The sequence below is a fragment of the Mastomys coucha genome, unplaced genomic scaffold, assembly GCF_008632895.1.
Source record: "Mastomys coucha isolate ucsf_1 unplaced genomic scaffold, UCSF_Mcou_1 pScaffold4, whole genome shotgun sequence".
Classification (NCBI taxonomy): Eukaryota; Metazoa; Chordata; class Mammalia; order Rodentia; family Muridae; genus Mastomys; species Mastomys coucha.
Window position 1 is genome coordinate 27,675,869 of NW_022196910.1, and position 18,956 is coordinate 27,694,824.

The 18,956-nt window shown below is 37.6% G+C and overlaps 1 protein-coding gene across 4 annotated transcripts in view; it reads left to right on the forward strand.

Annotated features, from left to right (window-relative positions):
• Nucleotides 1-17,399, forward strand: part of Kitlg (KIT ligand) — an 84,110-nt gene extending 66,711 nt beyond the window's left edge. For all 4 annotated transcript variants that reach the window (XM_031350308.1, XM_031350309.1, XM_031350310.1 and 1 more), the window contains 4 exons: nt 4,162-4,271; nt 4,987-5,054; nt 6,007-6,082; nt 12,976-17,399. In XM_031350308.1, coding sequence (XP_031206168.1) covers nt 4,162-4,271; nt 4,987-5,054; nt 6,007-6,046 — 218 coding nt within the window. In that variant the 3' untranslated portion in view covers nt 6,047-6,082; nt 12,976-17,399. The remainder of the gene's footprint in view (nt 1-4,161; nt 4,272-4,986; nt 5,055-6,006; nt 6,083-12,975) is intronic.
• The last annotated feature ends 1,557 nt before the right edge of the window (nt 17,400-18,956 follow it).

Sequence of the window (18,956 nt, forward strand, 5' to 3'; positions counted from 1 at the left end):
GGTCAGATATTTCTCTAAGCAATCAGTAATTTTTTTTTTTTAATATATGCTACACATCCTGGCTATTATATTGTTAGATAGTTTCTGAATTTTGTAGCATTCTTTTAGAAGAAGTTGGGTTTTGTTTGGTGAGAGTTTCATTTACTGGTAGATGAGCTTCATCTTTCTTTTCAGGCTTGTTTTAAAATTTGGTTAGGGATAAGGGCGGGCGATGGGGGTGGGGTGGGTGGCAACTTCATTGTTAAGGTTTGGGATTTCTGAGCTGTTTCTAGAGTACTATGACTATGGGACAGTCTGTGCAGCAGACTTTTTGCATTGCTGTGAGGCTTATCAGTGTGTCTGCTTGTTTTTTTTTTCTTTTTTCTTTTTTTGGTTTTTTTTTGAGACAGGTGTGTCTGCTTGTTAAGAGATGTATTCGTGCCAGACTTTGTTATGTGTCTTTCTGGGCATATACAGATTATTATTTGTCTAGTAGATTAATAAAATTCATCAAAAGGTTTGTGATGTTTCTTACTTACACAGTTCATTTTCCACCAGTATGACTATTCAAACTTACCCAACTCAAGCAACCCTGAACTTCCATCTCTGGAGCTAGTAGTGAGCCTTAGTGAATGGAGTTCTGTCTTCCCAGATTAGAGAAGCCAAATGTTAGAAATTAAATTACTGGGCTGGCGAGATGGCTCAGTGGGTAAGAGCACTGACTGCTCTTCCGAAGGTCCTGAGTTCAAATCCCAGCAACCACATGGTGGCTCACAACCATCTGTAATGAGATCAGACGCCCTCTTCTGGTACGTCTGAAGACAAGTACAGTGAATTAAGCCAGAGCGAGCAGGGCGGAGCGAGCGGGGCGGAGCAAGCGGGGCTGTCCTGAATTCAATTCCTAGCAGCTGCATGATGGCTCATGGCCATCTATACAGCTACAGTGTATTCATACACATAAAATAAATAAATAAATCTTTAAAAAAAAAAAGAAATTAAATTACTAATGGGTCTCAGTTTGTATATTTCTTTCTATTTAGCAATTACATATTTGTACTATCTGTGAGCTAATTTGTGAAAATAGATGTGTCATATAATGTGTTGAGAATTATAATTCTGTAGTTCGAAAAGGCTTCCATCATTACTATTAGAAGCAAAAGATGCCCTACTTACCAATGCCAAAAAAAACTGGATGCAAAATCTAACACTATTTACTTCTTTACTTATTAATTTATTTTTCAAGGTGGTGGACATCCTTTTATAATTTTCCTTTCCTCCCTCATCCTTATTTATTTTGCCCTTCTCTCATTTGTAAAATACAGGTCTTACTTATCACAGCTTGGTAGGTATAATGTCACTCATAAGTTAGATAGCAAAGCATAAAGCAATCTACTGTGGCTGTCACATTCTTATCAAAGAATGTGATAACCAGTATGAATTATCATAGAAGTTTCTAATGTATTTTTTACTCATAGCATAAAGAAAATTAAATTGGGGAAGAGAGGTCAGGAGACCTTAGAAAGGCATCATCGTTTGTTGAGATAAGTCTTATCACCTGTGACAATCAGAGGACCAAGACTTATGAGAGATGTGAATATCTAAAGGGGAGAGATGGAATAATATACAGGCCTACTATTTATATGAAGGAGATTGTACTTACAGAGTAAATAGTATCATTCTGTATTCTCAAAACACTCAAGTTTGAGAGCCTTTTAAACAGCACATCTTCTAAGGATCTTTTGTATATCTGAACACCTGGACACACAACAGCATAATGGGTGACTTTGGGCAAATTGCTTAAACTTTGTAAATCCTTAGTCAATTGGTGTGAAATAATCCCCCTTTCACAGGACTCCTGTGAATTTAAAAGTATGCATGTGCATGGGGCCAAACTTAATAGCTTGTAAGAGTTAATCATCAACTCTGAAGGCAACTGTGAAGCAAGTGACTGAAGCGTTTGAGATCTGGATCATTAGCCGAGAGAGGCATTGTCATGGAGTTCTTAGGCAGGCTAACACCCTAAAAAAACTCAGCAAGATGAGCATCATTTTGTGTGTTCTGGTGTTTTCCAGATGTTGATTACTATGGTTTGTAACAACCAGTCCATAAACTATTTCACCCATGGCGGGTTTTAGTAATAAGGAGACACAATCCTTGCCATAATGACCCAAAGATAAAGGATGACTCAGAGGCTGCCCAGGTCATCTCTCTTTCCCACAAGCTCCTGGCAGACAATCACTCTATAAAGCAGGGAAGTTCTGTAATGTGCATGGGCTTTGGTTCAAATACCCTTCTCGTGGGCTCTGAGGCAGCCAGTTCTGGTGGAGAGTCCTGGTAGAGGTGCTGAAGTCCTCCCAAGAGGTAGTGTAAGCAAGCCTTTTTTGACAAAGCTGTCCTCTCTCTCTAAGTATCATTAGCATGCCTGGAAGAACTGAGGCCAGGTTTCTAAGCATGACGTAATAGAAGCAGCAATGAATTCTGCAGAAGGACTATCACCCAGGCCTTTTCTTCCCCTTGTCTTTAGGGCCCCTCTCCCTTCCTTTCCTACAAAGGGAATGTTGCTGTATCTTAGATTCTATGATCTGTGGTGAGCAGTAGTTCCAGGGAGAGCAGTCCTAGTAGACAGTGGTGGTCACAGAATTGGAATATAAACACATATAGCCAACAGTGAAATTCCTAAAGTGGGAGAAGTTGCTTGTGATGCACATCACTCCTTTGGTTATTCTCAATTTCTTTGAGACTAGAGGAGTTACTTTGCTTTGGAGAGAGTATTGGTTCCCAATTTGGGATGTTTAAACATATCTATCCTTAGGCTATATGATGCGCTAGGCCAGAGAACTATTAATTTTGTTGTGAGGAAGCAGTTTATTGTTTTGTAAGTGGATGACACAATTTCAGACAACTCCCCACACAATCCCATACTCAGCACCCATCCTAAGAATTCCCTCTAGTACACGCTTGGGCACGAGTTCACAAACAAATGTGATTTGGGGAGGAGAGGAAATAGAGAATGAGGAAATTCTTGCCTTGGCATCCACATGTACCGGGAGGAATAGCAGTGTCCTGTTCTCACTATAATAGATACGATTTCTTTCTCACCTTCTAGAATAAACCTATGAGTTTTTCCCCTTATCAACATGGGGTGCACACACACAGAGTGGATCTTTTCCTTTCTAGTAATCACTTGGGGGGATGTTAGCTGTGAAGTAACTAATTGTAAACTCACCTTGAGACCAGATTTCGGTTGTAAGGTTACCTAAAAGCAGTCACTCTACCTTGAACTTATTTTAATGTGTGTCCTGTAGTTGTTGGAAATGTAGAACTTCTTTGAAAGGGAATTTCAAACTAGCAAATGAGCCAGTGTTTCCAAATAGCTAAATTGTTCTATGTAAATGAGTCTTATAGGAAAATCAGTCAAAGTCCATCTCACTTTGGGAGAAAGACCATTGTGGGACTCATTCAGCTTTTCAAGGAAAGGTGAAGCAGGGCTGGGGAACGTATCTACAGCCAGTGCCATTTATTTTTGTCACTGAAGTGTTATTTCATGCAGGGTGACACTGGTGGCTTTAGTCATTCTTCAGAGTAGTTTCAAAGTTTCCAAGGTAAAATGAAAAAAAAAAAAAAAAGTCCTGCTCCCCTGTGTGTACTGAGGGTGTGAATGAGCCAAGAGCCACAATTTTAAGGCTGCTTAAAGCGCTGTATCTGCAAGATGCATTTAATGATTTGCTGTCTGCAACAGACTAACCCTAGCTGAATGCATGCAGGATCTGATCCATCTTGGAAGGTTCTTTTAAACTGAGGGTCAGAATGCTAAGAGCAAGAAAGCTAAATAATATTAAGATAATCGATTAGAGAAGAAAGATTTGCTTGATGGTAGAAATCTATTCTGCTCAAGAATATATCAAGCCTGGATTCCAAACATGCATGAACCTTAACTGTGTCAAGTCTCTTCCTGCCTGTTGAATTTCTTTCTTTCTTTCTTTTTTAAATGCCTTTGTCTTTTAGAGATTATATGGACTTATACTGCTTGCAAAAACAAAATTGAACAGAAAACCCTGCTCATTTGCAAACTGTAAAAGGCTGTGCACGTCATTATGGAATCCTTTGGGAACAACTGCAACCCATCAAGCAGACCTCTAGAATAGAGCCGCGTTATTCACCACTGTGTTCTTTGAATTGCAGGGAAAGCCGCAAAGTCCCCTGAAGACTCGGGCCTACAATGGACAGCCATGGCATTGCCGGCTCTCATTTCACTTGTAATTGGCTTTGTGTTTGGAGCTTTATACTGGAAGGTGAGCATTATTATTCTTTCTACCCCCTCATCAACTCTATATACTTGTTTTTTCATATACATATATAATGTATGTATATATATATATATGTGTATATATATGTGTATATATATGTGTATATACATACACATATGTATATGACACTTTTGTTTTCCAAGAAATGGTTCTATTGAAGAAACAATCATTCTTACTATAACATAGGACCTCAAAGAAATTCAAACGTTAGGAAAGTTTCCACCATTGTACATTGGAGGTGTGTCCCTTACTACAGAGAAGGCACACTTAAGGGATGGGGCCCAGTTTAATGGTCTGAATTAAATATAAAAAGAAAGAAAATATATCAGGACCCATATGCTGTGCTTAACAGCCTCACAGACATGCCTTTCTGTGGCCGACCTTTTGAATGCCCTCTCTTTTGTAGTCTTACTGGTCTGTCTAAAATTCTGAATGTGCCAAACCACTATGACTCAACTTTAAGAAGTATCCTTTTAATGTGATTGCTATTTATAGAACGGCCTATGAATACTGAGCTGCCCAGGATTGTACATACCCACAAACCTTTTGATTGCTTAAAAAAAAAAAGAAAAAAAGAAAAAAAAGCACCCGTGATGGCGGTTCAGTTGCCTTTAATGGTAACAGTGTAGACCGCTGACCTTAAGAATTGCAGCCACCACTGGTGTTTCTACAATAGGTGTCACTGTTTTTGTTTTTCCAGAAGAAACAGTCAAGTCTTACAAGGGCAGTTGAAAATATACAGATTAATGAAGAGGATAATGAGATAAGGTATTTTGTTCTCCTAACTGTGTGCTCAAATAAGCTTGGTGTCGTCCCTTCTCATGCTGTGCTTCTGCACAATTCTAACATCTTTAGGGAGGTGTACAGAGACCGGCTGCACCTCCCATTCATTGTGTTCCAGATCTGTTGTAATTTCTGGCCTCCCACTGTGTCTTTAATCTTTAAGTCTTTACCTATGAATAGTGTCTGGGAAGGCACACTTGTGCTCTGTTGGCTTTCCTACAGAGTCCCCAGGTCCTTTAGAGAGAAACTTTCTCGCCTGTGTCTGGTGTCTATATTATGTGTTGCCTGAGTTGCTATGATCACACTATTTTTGTCTTTAGCTCTTGTAAATATATTCTCTCTCATGTTATTTCTTAAATCCCTGTTTGCGATGCTTCTTCCTGTTCACAGCACTGTACATGGCTTTCCCTTGCAGCCTTCAATATCACTTTTCACTTCATTCTGAATTTCATATCCCTTAGTTATCTCCAATGAATTTAGTATTTTACCTAAAGCTAAATAAAACCATTATATTGGGATGTTTTCCAACCTACTGTAAACTGACCAAAATGCCTCTTTTACCATTCACCCCAGCACTTTGTTTTGGACCTTTGAGTATAATTTCCAGCATGGTATTTTCTCTTATTATGTCTGTCAGCACACACGCACGCGCGCGCACACACACACATACACACACACACACACACACACACACACCATATAAATATTTTCAGTGTAATTTTTTAAAAGTACGTCAGCAGATAATATCAACACAAAATCATCTCTCTTCCCTCTGGGACAGGCATGAAGATAAGCTTCTTATGTGTATGGGTCATCCCACCCCACCCCCCCCCGCAATCATTTGCTGCATTTCTAGAATAGCCTCTTACAATACCTGGCCCTTAATGTGCTTCAGAATCTGTCCAGAAGCAAACAGGATTTTTCTTTTGTTTTTCAGTATGTTGCAACAGAAAGAGAGAGAGTTTCAAGAGGTGTAACTGTGGATGTATCAACATTGTTACCTTCGCACAGTGGTAAGTTGTTGGAAACCAAGCTGCAAGGGCTTGCGAGAAGCAAAGAAAATCTCAAAGGCTGACATTTAGAAACAAACTGTATTTTTATGTCCTTGATAGGACTGCCTGCTAAATGGTAGCTGAAATTGTTACACAGTTGAATCCTGAGCCTCTAACTGGCAAATCTCAGGTTTCAAAAGGTAGGCAATGTTGGTTCATGTGAGTAGATTCATTTTAGGTGGGAGATGCATGAAATATTAATCATTGATTGATAACATGGAGTAAGAGGAAACAGCAAATTAGGAATAAAAAATAAAGAAACAATATTTTAACACAACCAGTTTTAATTAGGGGTGGCCACTGTCAAATGACATGGACCCATTTGCTAGATATTTAATAAAGAGGAAAAAGAAAAACCCAAAGTATTTTCCCACTACTTTAAAAAACAGTCAGTGTCTTATAGCCAGAATAAAACTTTCAAGGTAAAAGGCCACTTGGTGCAGGGCCGATCTTGGTCCAGAATCCAGAGTATACTGAATATATAAACCAAGAACAGATACCTGATGTGATTGCGTGATTTCGGGTAGGGGTATACTGTTCAAGAAAGGTGAATATGGGATGGTTGGACTGAGTGGATGCTTGTTATCACTCAGCATGGTTGGAGCAAGCAGATGCTTGCTATCACTCACACCATCTACTTTTCCGGCTCTCAGGCACAGACCTGGTTGATGGGACACCTGGAAAGGTATCAACTTGATGCACTATCAGCTCAACCTTTGACTCCCTTTTACCTCTAGCACCTGGTCATTACTGATTCCTGACCCTTGCCTGCATTTTTCACAGCTGATAGCAATGCCTACTCCTCTCCCAGGAGCCTCCATTCTTCCTACCCACCTTCTTACTTCTGACTGAGGGTCTGCTGAACTATCATCTCCTTTCCCTAGAGGTCTCTGTACTCTCAGCTGTCACCCTGTCCCAGATTCTAAAATTACTTCTAGACTGAATCTTCCCTGGGGTACCTGGGTCATAGTCTCTGCCTCTTGCTCTAATAATTCCCTTTGATTGGCATGAAAGACCATTTTTAACAGCTGGACTTACCTAGAGAAAATAATTACTCCTTCAGCTGGCCTCATGACTGTCACGTGCCCCAAGGCTATGGCTCTCTTATCTGCTCCCATCCTAGCTTCTCCAGGCTCATCCCTGCCCCAATCCCCATCTAACAATATAAGTAAATCGAATCTTCTTTATTTTCTAAAATGATATACTCTGAGCTGAAATTATTTTTTATTCTAGAAACCCCGTTCTCTGCTGTTCAGCCCCAGCACAAGCCTCAAGCATTTCTTTTCTGCATCTGCAATTTCAGTCCCTTCAGGCCAATCATTTAGGTGTCACACCTTACATGGTTAATTGCATCTTAAAAGCTCCGATGATATTGGCTCTTGTTTGGTTTGGGGATTGCATTTCAGTGATCCTGTGGTTTGGATGATGGCATTTGCCCTGTGACATTTGGATTATGATGGGGAACCCAAGCCACTTGCTTAGGAGGAAAAGGATCGATGACATTTTAGAGCAAACATAATCAAATGATTTATGAATGCTTCAACTAGTCTCATAATGTACAAGGACAGGAGCTGGGTCTGTCTGGTTTGCACCTTACCCCCAGCACTGAGCTCATTACAGGTGTAAAATGGACTCTAGATGAACGTTTGTTGGATGAGTGAATCAATGTGGCTTAAATAAATTTAATCAAGTCTAAAAGTGAATATTACATAGATAATTCTCCAAAGGAAATAAAATTTGAAGACCAAAAGAAGAGTAATTTTTAAAAATAAGGAAAGAATGCAAAAAAGAATTAAGAAATGAACTAGAAACAAGGCAAGTTTCCTTTTAAAAAAAATGCTGGTTACATTTGTGGGACATAAATATGAAAATACTTATATTACATTAAAAACTGACTTTGTCACCTAGATGATATTAACTATCTATACAGAACCCATGATGTGCGTTGTATGCAGTACAGTTTAAAAGAGAGAAATAAAATAGAGATAACTTGATTAAAAGTTTCATTTATACTGTTTCACTATAGGGAGACTATATTCTTTATTCTTCTCACAGTGTTGCTCCAACAAGTGGTAAAAGGGACATTGGTGTATGCAAGACAGCATTGCACAATTGTGTCCTCATTGTGATTATGGCCCACAAAGAGAATTACTACAGAACTTTTTTTTGAAGAAAATACATTTACAAAGTTCAGAAATACCTAGTGGGCTTTGTAAAGGCTATACAACAAGAAGTTAGAGATAAGACCACTGCATATAGAAGATTTGAATTTTTCACAACCTCAGATATTGATGTGGACAGCATCCCATAAGGGTTGTACTAGGTCCACCTACATGCAGTCTCTCAGTGACAGGGTGGAGAAATCACTGGCAATAGGAGAAAGGCTTGGCTCTATCATTGATAGAGGTGATGTTTATACTAGATAGATACATCAAATTATGGGTGATATGATTTTATTAATAATTGAACAGGTTAAAGTGGTTACTGCACATGGCATGGACAGAGGACAGTCTCAGGGTATAAACTGTGTTGCAAAGCTACAGAAGTTGTACAGGTTGACTCCAGTGAAAGTCACACACACAGGGTGTCTTTTGCTATGGGTTTTGTTAGTGTTTCTATTGCTATGATGAAAAACCCTGACTAAAAGGCAAGTTGGAAAGGAAAGGGTTTATTTGGCTTCTACTTCCATATCACTGTTCATCATCAGAGGAAGTTGGGGCAGGAACTCAAATAGGGCAGGAACCTGCAGGCATGAGCTGATGCAGAGGTCATGGAGGGGTGCTGCTTACTGACTTGCTCCTCATGGCTTGCTCAGCCTGTTTTTTATGGAATACAAGACCACCAGCCCAGGGATGGCATCTGCCACATTGGGCTGAGGTCCTCCTTCAGCAATCACGAATTAAGAAAATACCTTACAGGCTTATCTACATATAGCTTGAGACATTTTTCTTAGCTGAGGTTCCCTCCTATCACATGACTTTAGCCTGTGTCAAGTTAACATAAAACTATTCAGTGCCCAGGGTCAGTGCTGAGAGGAAGGAATGGACATCGGTTTGAATTCTAGATATTATAGTTTACATCCTATTAAGTAGTATGAAAGCTGTTTGAGGGGGTTAGAAAAGTGCTAGTTAACCCATCAAAGCAGAGGCTTTGGAAAAGTCGTCAGATACTGGTGACGAAAGGGATAGAGGTTTGAATTGGGGGTAGAAGTTATACCCAGGAGAATTGTCTTTCTTTCAGATGGGAGAGAAGGAGAACTAAGGTCAGGGCTGTAGCAATTCAAAAGATGGACCACTCAGAGACATTACAGTAGAAGAACCAGCTAGTCTTTACTGGTAGACTGTGAAGCTTCATGAGTCTCAGAGATTATTGGGAATTTAAGAAAGGATGGTGGTGTTATTAAAAGAAATAGGATGTCTGGAGTCAAGAGAGGGAGCTGTTGATAAATATTGATAGTTCTGAGAAGTTAGCACATGTAATGACACCAAAGTATAGAGATCACTTGGCGCTGCGATGGTAAACTAGAATTTGAGAGTCATCTACACAGAATCTCACTTGAGACCTTGGGGAAAACTCTGCTACCTCAAAGAGAAGGCTCAGGATGGCTGATGGGAAGTAACATGTATTTATGCATTCATTTCATTACTTTCAATCATCTTTCCATGGTAGGAGAAAGTAAGTTATTATAATTTCAAAAATGTTTAAACACACTATATATGTATATATGTATATATAATTCAATATATACAACTTTAAGTGTTTTTGAAGTTATATTACATATTTTTAATGTGTATACACACATATGCATTATAATTTATACATATTTTACATTGGGATATATATATATATATATATATATATATATATATATATGTGTGTGTGTGTGTGTGTGTGTGTGTGTGTGTGTAGAAAGTCATAAAGAAGATGGAAACAGAGTACAACCTAAATTTTCCTGTTGTTCTGAGCTACAGTTGGAGAAATAAATCTGGGACTTGGTAGGAGGACAAGCTTCAGCTAAGCCTGGACGTTTAAGGCTCAGGCTTTGAAATGGTAAATAAGCAGTCATCGAGACTCTGATTGTTTCACTAGATATTTTTTAAGTCTTGCTGGTGAGTTTTCTTTCATTTCTGCATTATAAAGCCAGAGACTAGAAAAGGTTAGCTGAGTCCTGAGTTCAAGCCTTGGCTCTACAACTAGCTGTAGTACTCTAGATAACTTAGAATCTTTTAACCTCTCTATTTTCATAGGAAGGCATATAGCATCTATTGATCTTTCAGCCTGGGTTTCATACTTACAGTAGTTATTATCATATAATACCATATAATAGTCTGGCAGTGTAACGAGTTAGCCCACCTAGATTTGTAGACTTATACTGTTTATATAACAAAATCACTTAACAACTTGTTTGTAAGAAGGCATCCCCCTCATTAAGTGATACATCACTGTATAGAATAATAACGCTCATTCTGTTTATTCCATGAATGTGTTACAAAATCCAAACTACCATTCTAAAGAAATGTAACTTTTGCTCTATGGAAAAATTACCATCGACCTTTTATTCCATTTTCTTTGCTTTAGTGACTCAACAACAAAAGTCCAAAATAGATTCTAATCCTGTTTCTTGATGTGTAATTAATTCTAGAATTTCAAATTATGCATAGCTTCCTCCATTCCTGTGGTCCCGATCTCCTTGTCTTACCATGCTATATTTTTAAAACATCGACTTCTGAAATGTTCTCTTAACCTCTCCTCATTTATCTGTATGGGTTTAGTTTGGCTTTCCTAAGTCACCAGAAGGCAGAACTATCTGAGCATTCAGTGGTTGAACACCAATCAGCACAGAAAAAACTAAAACAAAGTATGGCTTTCGTGTACAATAAGTACAATAAGATATCCGGACGCCAAACAAATTCCTCAGCGTATGGTGCCAGGATTTCAGTTGTTTTTCCTTGGAGTAGAAATATTGACGGCGAGCTTGCTGCTCTCTTTTCCTCAGCTGAGAGAAGTGACTGTTTAGAGCCTAGCTCCGCAGCCAGGCTCCGGGAGCTGCTCAGTGATGAGGCTGGTGGTCTCGAACCTGCTTCTCCACCTGCTACAGATCTGTCTCCTGGACCACTCCATCTGGCTCCCTCTCTGCACTTTGCAGACACTACCTTGTCTGTCTGCCAAAGCCTGTTTGTTCACCATCTCTCTTCTACTCCGTGCTAGGGAACTTCAAAGTTACATAGATTGCTCACTCTCCTGTCACAGACTAAGATAAGTGGTGTTTGGGGGGGAATGAAAGCTGAACGATATTAATTTATTCATTCTTTTTCCCTTGTGCATGTATGCTCATGTGCACGTATGCCTGTTGAGACAAGAGAACAACTTTGTCAGTCCCCAGGTGCCATCATCCATCTTGGTTTTTGAGACATCTTTTAGCAGCTTGGAGCTTACCAATACATCTGGACTGGCTGACCAGCGATCCTCAGGAATCTACCTGTCTCTGTCGTCTCTGTCTCTGTCTCTGTGCCTGTGTCTGTCTCTGTAGTGTTGGGATTTTAAGTACACACTACTACACCTAGATTTTTTTCCAATTTAAACATTATTATTATTAGCCTACATAAAAAAATGGGTTTCAATATGACTGTGTGTGTGTCAATTCTCCTACCTTCCTGTAGTTTACAGCTGGGTTACCCTACTTTTTTTATAACGATACCTTGGATTTTTTTTTTTTAATTTTTTTTTTATTTTAGATATTTTCTTAATTTACATGCGAATTTCTCCTTTCCCAGTTTCCCCTCCAAAAAACAAAAAAAAACAAACAAAAACAAACCCCTGTTGCCTCCCCCCTCCCCATGCCTGCCACCCCGCCCTCTCCCATTTTCTGGCCCCGGCATTCCCCTACACTGGGGCATAGAACCTTCACAGGGCCAAGGTCCTCTCCTCCCACTGATGATACCTTGGATTTTTATAGCCCATCAAGAAATAAGCAGTATACCCACGTAGGATATGCTCACCTTGTAACTCCGCCCCCTGCCCCGCCCATCCTCTCTTCCTCTCTCATGTCTCTTTTGTGTTCTCTTCTCCATTCCAAACCTTATCCTTCCTCATCTCCTGTTTTCACCTTCTCTTGCTTTCCTCTGCAGAGTCTTAGGCTTTACCCGAATTTACACTGGTGTGTGTGTGTGTGTGTGTGTGTGTGTGTGTGTGTGTGTATGTGTATGTGTACATTACATGGTAGGATCTGCACATAAAACACATGAGAGACCACATATTGTTTTGGTTTTTGTTTATTGTTTGTTTGTTTGTTTTTTCTGAGTTTGGGTCACCTCACTTAGTATTATACATTCTAGATCCAAGCATTTTTCCAGCTAATTTATCTTAATTTCCTCTCTTTATGGCTGACTAAAATTCTGTTCTGTATATGTACCACAATTCATTATCCATCCACCTGCGAGCGGACATGCAGGCTGGCTCCATTTTCTTGCTCTTGTGAATAGATAAACAGTGAAATTTATCCATTCCTATGTTCAAGAAATACTTGCTATGTGTAGATCATACTGTGCACCTGATCCTGTTCTAAGAATTGTGCCGCAACAATGAAGATAAATCTGGTCTTATTTAACTTATTTTCTAATGAGAAGAAATTGACAACAGACTATACATTATAATTTGAGATAATGTCTTCTGGAGGGGACACTGGCTAATCATCACAGTTGATTACAAAGCCCTTCCCGCTTCTCTGAGATTAAGTGGAACATGCATTATTAACTTGGTTTCCCATTGTGGATTTTTATATGAATTTAGCTATTGGGGGAAAAAAGAAGTTAGAAAGATGTATTTTAATCCCTCTCCTCTTTCTTTCTCTCTAGGCTGGTAACAGTTCATGTTTGCTTCATAAATGAAGCAGCTTTAAACAAATTCTTATTCTGTCTCAAGTGACAGACCTCATCTTTACCTGTTCTTGCTCCCTGTGACCTTGTATGGATGATTCAGAAATTGGAGCAGAGTGTTTAGCTGTGAAACCTGCACTGAATTATCATCTGTAAAGAAGAATTTGCACGGAGCAGGACTCTGAAGGTTTTGCAAGTGATGATAGGAACAAGAAAATGTGTCCAGTCTGCTTGCGTCATTTGCATGGCTTGGAAATGTCTGAGTGCTGAAAACCCACCAGCTTTGATCTTCAGTTACCACCGGCAGCCTCTAGTTAATTATGGTCTCTGCAAGTAGACTTCAGCCTGGATAGTGGGGGAATTTTTTTTTTTCACAAAGGGATGTAGAAAACAATTTTAAAAAAAAACAAACAAAAAACAAAAAAACAATAACTCCATAGCATCAGCCACTGTATGGAGTTGAAAGCCATGGGGAGTATTTTTATTTTCTGTTGAGCAGGCTCATCTGCTCTGTAGTTACTGATTAACAAGAGCAGCCTAAATGTCAGCTCTTCCTGATGTAAGTCATGTGCACCATATCCTACTAGAGAAGTGGACATGGGTAGCTAGTTCTGTCCATGCTGTGGAGCCTGGGGAAGCTAATTCTCTCTGTGCTGTGGAGCCCGTGCTGAACTGCAGTATGATGCCACGGCACATGGAAGACTTTCCAGAAGGGTCCTTACAGGAGAAAATTGTCAACACGGAACAGCGGAAGAACCCGCCAAGGAAGACATTTGGCCCCTAGTGAAGCTGGTCTTTTCCTTTGACAGTTACTCTAGAGTGTGTAAATCATGTCTGCAAAAGTATAATGTGACATGTTTATGTTTTGAAACTACTGCAGAGGTATGAAAACAGATTTGGGAGAAAATGCTGAATGTGTATGAGGGTCCCCCCCCTTTTTTTAAAAATCTGGATGGGAAAGAATAAGAATGGATGATGGTATTTAGTACCTAAGATTAGAAATGGACACTTTATTCTAATACCGGAGTTGCAAACTAAGTCACTCATATTCTACAAGAATGCAAGGAATCAGAAATCATTAGTTATTTGCAGTATAACCATTATCTCTTTAAACATAGCCATTTATTTAAAATCAGGCACTCTGTATTCATTAAGGTTTATGAAATGAAATAAAAAGAGAGAGCTTTATGTAGCCGTGCATGTCAGTTTGCTATTTAAAACGTGTGACAGCATTTCTCATATTAGACAGAAATTGGCAGTGATTCCATGATGAACATTGTACTTTCAAACCAGAATTTACAAGATGTCCTGTAGATGCCCCTGATAGAAATATATTGAAAGCAATTGGCTAAAAATCAAAGTCCGACCTTTTCTTCTGCCTTTTTTTTTGATGAGGGTTCTTTTCACCTATCATAGACATACAAAACTTAAAACTTTTCATGCTAACTTAATTCTTGTAGTAATTTTATTTGCCCTGTACTAAAACCTTAAGACAACCCTTTTCAATGTAATTCTGCAAACGTGCATGGAAACCTAACTACTAGCTTCCATTCTGTCTTGAAGCTGCATGAAAAGTTCTCACTTAAGTTCCAAGGTCGTCCAAGTACGACTCTAGTACATGGCGGCTGCTCTTCTTTGTACCAAAGAGTTCAGATGGTCTCTATAGTTCCTTCTCTAATGCTCCAAGTTTCCTCCAATGCTATCATGCCTGCGATATGAAGCCCAGTGCACTGAGACACTGTTTTTACTTGTTTAAGCCCTCAGATATTCCAGGATACAAGTGACTAGTAGTCAATTAGAAATCGGCTTAGTTATCGAAAGGACCTACATTGTTGTTTGGCATTAACTGCTTTGAAAGTAATACTAGCTGTAGGTTAACACGAGTCATAGGTGTAGGTGTATATAGATTGAGCCTATTGGTCCTTCTCAGTTTTGTGGCTTGGCTTATTTATCTGGTAGTTCCATTTTGTTTAGGCTTATGAAAATACTATTTACTGAGCTTGAGAGTACAGTAAATAAGCATCTGTTCTCCAAGCTAGCAGTTGGATTTTAACACTCAAAAACACAGTCTTAAAATCAGGAGAGCTAAATAAACAAATTTAACAGATTATCATACCCAACGTGGTAGAGGTGGAAAATGTGTCTGCTCATTGAGAGTAACATAGATTGCCAATTTTTTTTTTTAATTACTAAGGTTCAATAAAATGCATGAACAATAGGAAAATGCTGAACATGATTTTGAATGCTAGCTGCTTGAATGCTAACTATGGCATATCTGCTTCAGATTAAAAAAATACATATCCTATACATAGCTTATTCCATGTATGTTCTGAATATTTTCCTTAAATTATGAAATGCTCACACTGAGAAGATAAAGTATAAAATCGCCCTTTAAATTGCCCATTTTTTCCTGAGCATTCTCTTTGGTAATGTGTAAGATTTGAGTTTTTAATGAAAATGATCTAAGAAATCTGCAGAGTGTAAATTGTTTTGAAAGCTTTGTACCTTCTTGGTAGAAAACAAGCCTATAACAAGACTACTTGTGTGATCACGGGGTAGCATTAGCGCAGTCCTGGTTTTTGTATTGTTATCTAACATGCTTAACACACTGCCATGTCTTAATGAAGCAGAGAAGAATTGAAGCTTTCTATACTATAATAATAATAAAATCCTAAATTGTACTATGAAAAGCAATGCATATGAGAAAAAATAGAAATACATAAAAGTATGTATCCACAATGAAGTATGTGCTTTTAGTTAAGAATTAAACACACTTCGGTGAACTTTCATGTGCTTTGAAAAAAAAAAATCAGTGTTGCATAGTTTGGTACTTTAATTCAATCGAAGTTATAAATGAATGGAAAAATCTGTTGTGGAATCTTTGATTGTTTCCACTGTTTCTAACCATAGGTTTTGATTTTGTGATTTTAATTCTGATAACAGAATCTTAGCTATCCTGTACACATTGTTGTGAAGAAATATGTTTTTCAAACTAGGCAGTTAGGTGTAGTTGGGTGAACATTGAGAAAGATAGCCAGGAGGTTGTTCTACTTTGCTACAAACGGATATAATGTCCCCACTCTCTTTGGATCCCAGTGTTGTATTTGTGCGTAGATAGGTCAGAGGTCACTCTTCAGTAGTGAGTCCTTATGCCACACAATTAATAAAGCAAAGAAAACGGCAAAAAGAATCCTAAGCAAAATACCCAGCTCTGGCTTCCAAACAATAGGTTAGACAATGAGAAGCCCAGTCTGTGCTGTTTTAGTTTCTAATGTAAATAAGGTCCATTAGTAAAAGTGAATTCAGTCTTAAGTAGGGTGAATTGGATAACTATTTACACATGAGGTGGCTTTTACCTGTGCTTAAATAAATGTTTGGGATCACCTCTGACGAATGAAAACCAGTAGTGCAGTTTCATCAGGAAGAGATAAAGGATGTGTATAACATTTGGAAATGTGTCAGAGGATGAATGTAAATGTTCTCATTTTATTGAAAGCTAAAAACAACAACAACAACAAAAAATGTAGGGTGCTACGAAGGATCTTGGATGCCAAGAGATATTTTAAAGCCAATTTGTAAAAATGATAATCCATAAATTGTATTTAAAATAGAAATATTGGAGAAATAGGACAAGTATTTTAAAGTAAGCCAGTTTATTGTTGGAATGATATTGTGAAATTGGCTTTAAATATAACCATTCCGATCAAAATTTATTTATAGAGTCTGATTACACAACCCTTGTTACTGCCATTCCACATAGTCTTAAAAGGCCTCTGTCAGGATAAAATGATGGTATCTCTTTCATAACTGGTATGGGTTTAGGAGTGATCCAGACGAAGGTGAAAATTTATGATCCTGGAATGTTTGTAAGCATTGTAAATGCACAACTGCCATCTCCAAATATTTTCTTATAAAACTGTTTTTAGAAGAAGAAAATTGTTTAAAACAAACAAAAACTATGGTATTTTCATTTACTCAATTTCTAGGCTAAAAGAGTTCACTAAATAAAATTTTCCAATCAAAATTCCTATAGTCTTATTCTCCAGTAGTCTAGGCATTAATATGTGATTTTTGTGTCTCTCTACCACTGTTTTTTAAGTCAATGGACTTGAGAAGTATTCTGACATTTATATGGCTTCACAGATATATTGCTAGTTCGGTCATAGTTTGGAGTTTGCATATTGTAATGTAAGTGTATGTCAACACTATTCTAAATAGTTTATGACTGAAGTTTAATTAAATAAAAGGTTGTAAAATGTGATGTGTATGTGTATATACTGTATGTGTACTTTTTAAAATAGGTATATGTCCTGACCCTTTTGATACAGGTTTGAATTTGAAATTACATTATATAAACATATACTTTATTGTTCTAAATAAAGAATTTTATGCACCATCATAAATCTGCCCTCTCATTTGATACCTTCAGGTTATTACATCATTAATAACAGATTAGCATTTACTGAGTTAAAATTCATTTTTATGTGGACCCTTGTCATCAAGAAGAATTTTATAGAAATGTAGCTGCAAATGGATAAGAAATTATTTTAATACAATAAATGATTTTTATAGCAATAGGTAAAGGTAATCAAGATGAAATAATGAAAAACTTCCAAGAGTTTTATAACGTAAGTTAGGAAGGGAAATAAAAACTATTATAATAGGTCATATTGAAGTAATTAGATGCTAAACTGGAGTCCAGTTAATATGCTTATGACACACATAAGAAATTAACAATGCAGGGATGTTCTTGAAAAAGTTGGTTTTGGAGTTAAAACCTTCAAGGATAAGACATGCTCATACACTAAAACAAGAAGTGTAAGAGTCTCCTGGCTTTTTCCATCTGGTCAAATAAGCATGTCTTTAGCATGTATTATCTATAAAAGATATACAGAAAGATGAGACCTTTGGATGGGACAACAGGTAATGAGGACACATTCTCAGTGCCCACATGCATACGTGGGGTTTTCTTTTTTTGTACTTTTTTTTAAAGTTTTATTGCAATATGATGAGAAAAGTTACATGATTTCAATTTATCTGAATTTGTTAACATTTAAAAACATTTTAAGTAAATAGAATTAAATCACATTCTTGTTTTCCTTTTGTACCCCAGCTCCTCCCAGAGACCCCCCTTCAATACCTACAACATCTTTTTTTTATCATATTCTTTAAAATTTATAAAATATTATAACAATAAAAATGAGTATTATAAAAGTTGTTTGAAATAAAACAACAATCAATTTAACGACAGTCTTATTATGTAGATGCTTGTCTATGGCAATACTGAAAAAACAAACGTTTTTCTCAATATAAATTTTAAATAACTACTAACATATTAACTGTATATTTCAAAACAATACATCACTATTAAAATTTTCTTAAACAAACATAAAGTGTTTTTGTTTGTTTGTTTTGTATTTAGTAGAGCTCAAGATCTTGGCTCTTACTGTGGTAACTTGATACAAGAGTTACAAACATCAAGCAAAGCATTCAGTCTCACACTTTGCTGTTCTCTTACAAGTCCCCTCCCAATTTAATTGTCTACATTACTTTTGGGTATATAAATAATATTAAAATATGTAAGCTGTTCTGAAAACCATAGTATATTGTAAAAACATGAAATAAACAATACTACTAATAGAGAGGCTGAGATAGGAGAAGCAAGATCTCAAGACCATTATGTTGTACACAGCAAGACACTATCACATACAAACAAGCTGAAGGTGTATATGGATTATATAATATTGGACCTATTTCTCCAATTACCAAATTAGAGAGACTATTGGATGACAATCAACAAATTTCTAATTCCTCATGTTTTTTTATTTCAATCGATTAGGATATGTGGGTGATATTAATTTTCTTATTAAGATATTAAGAAAAAGTAGCCAAGCGGTGGTGGCGCATGCCTTTAATCTCAGCACTTGGGAGGCAGAGGCAGGTGGATTTCTGAGTTCGAG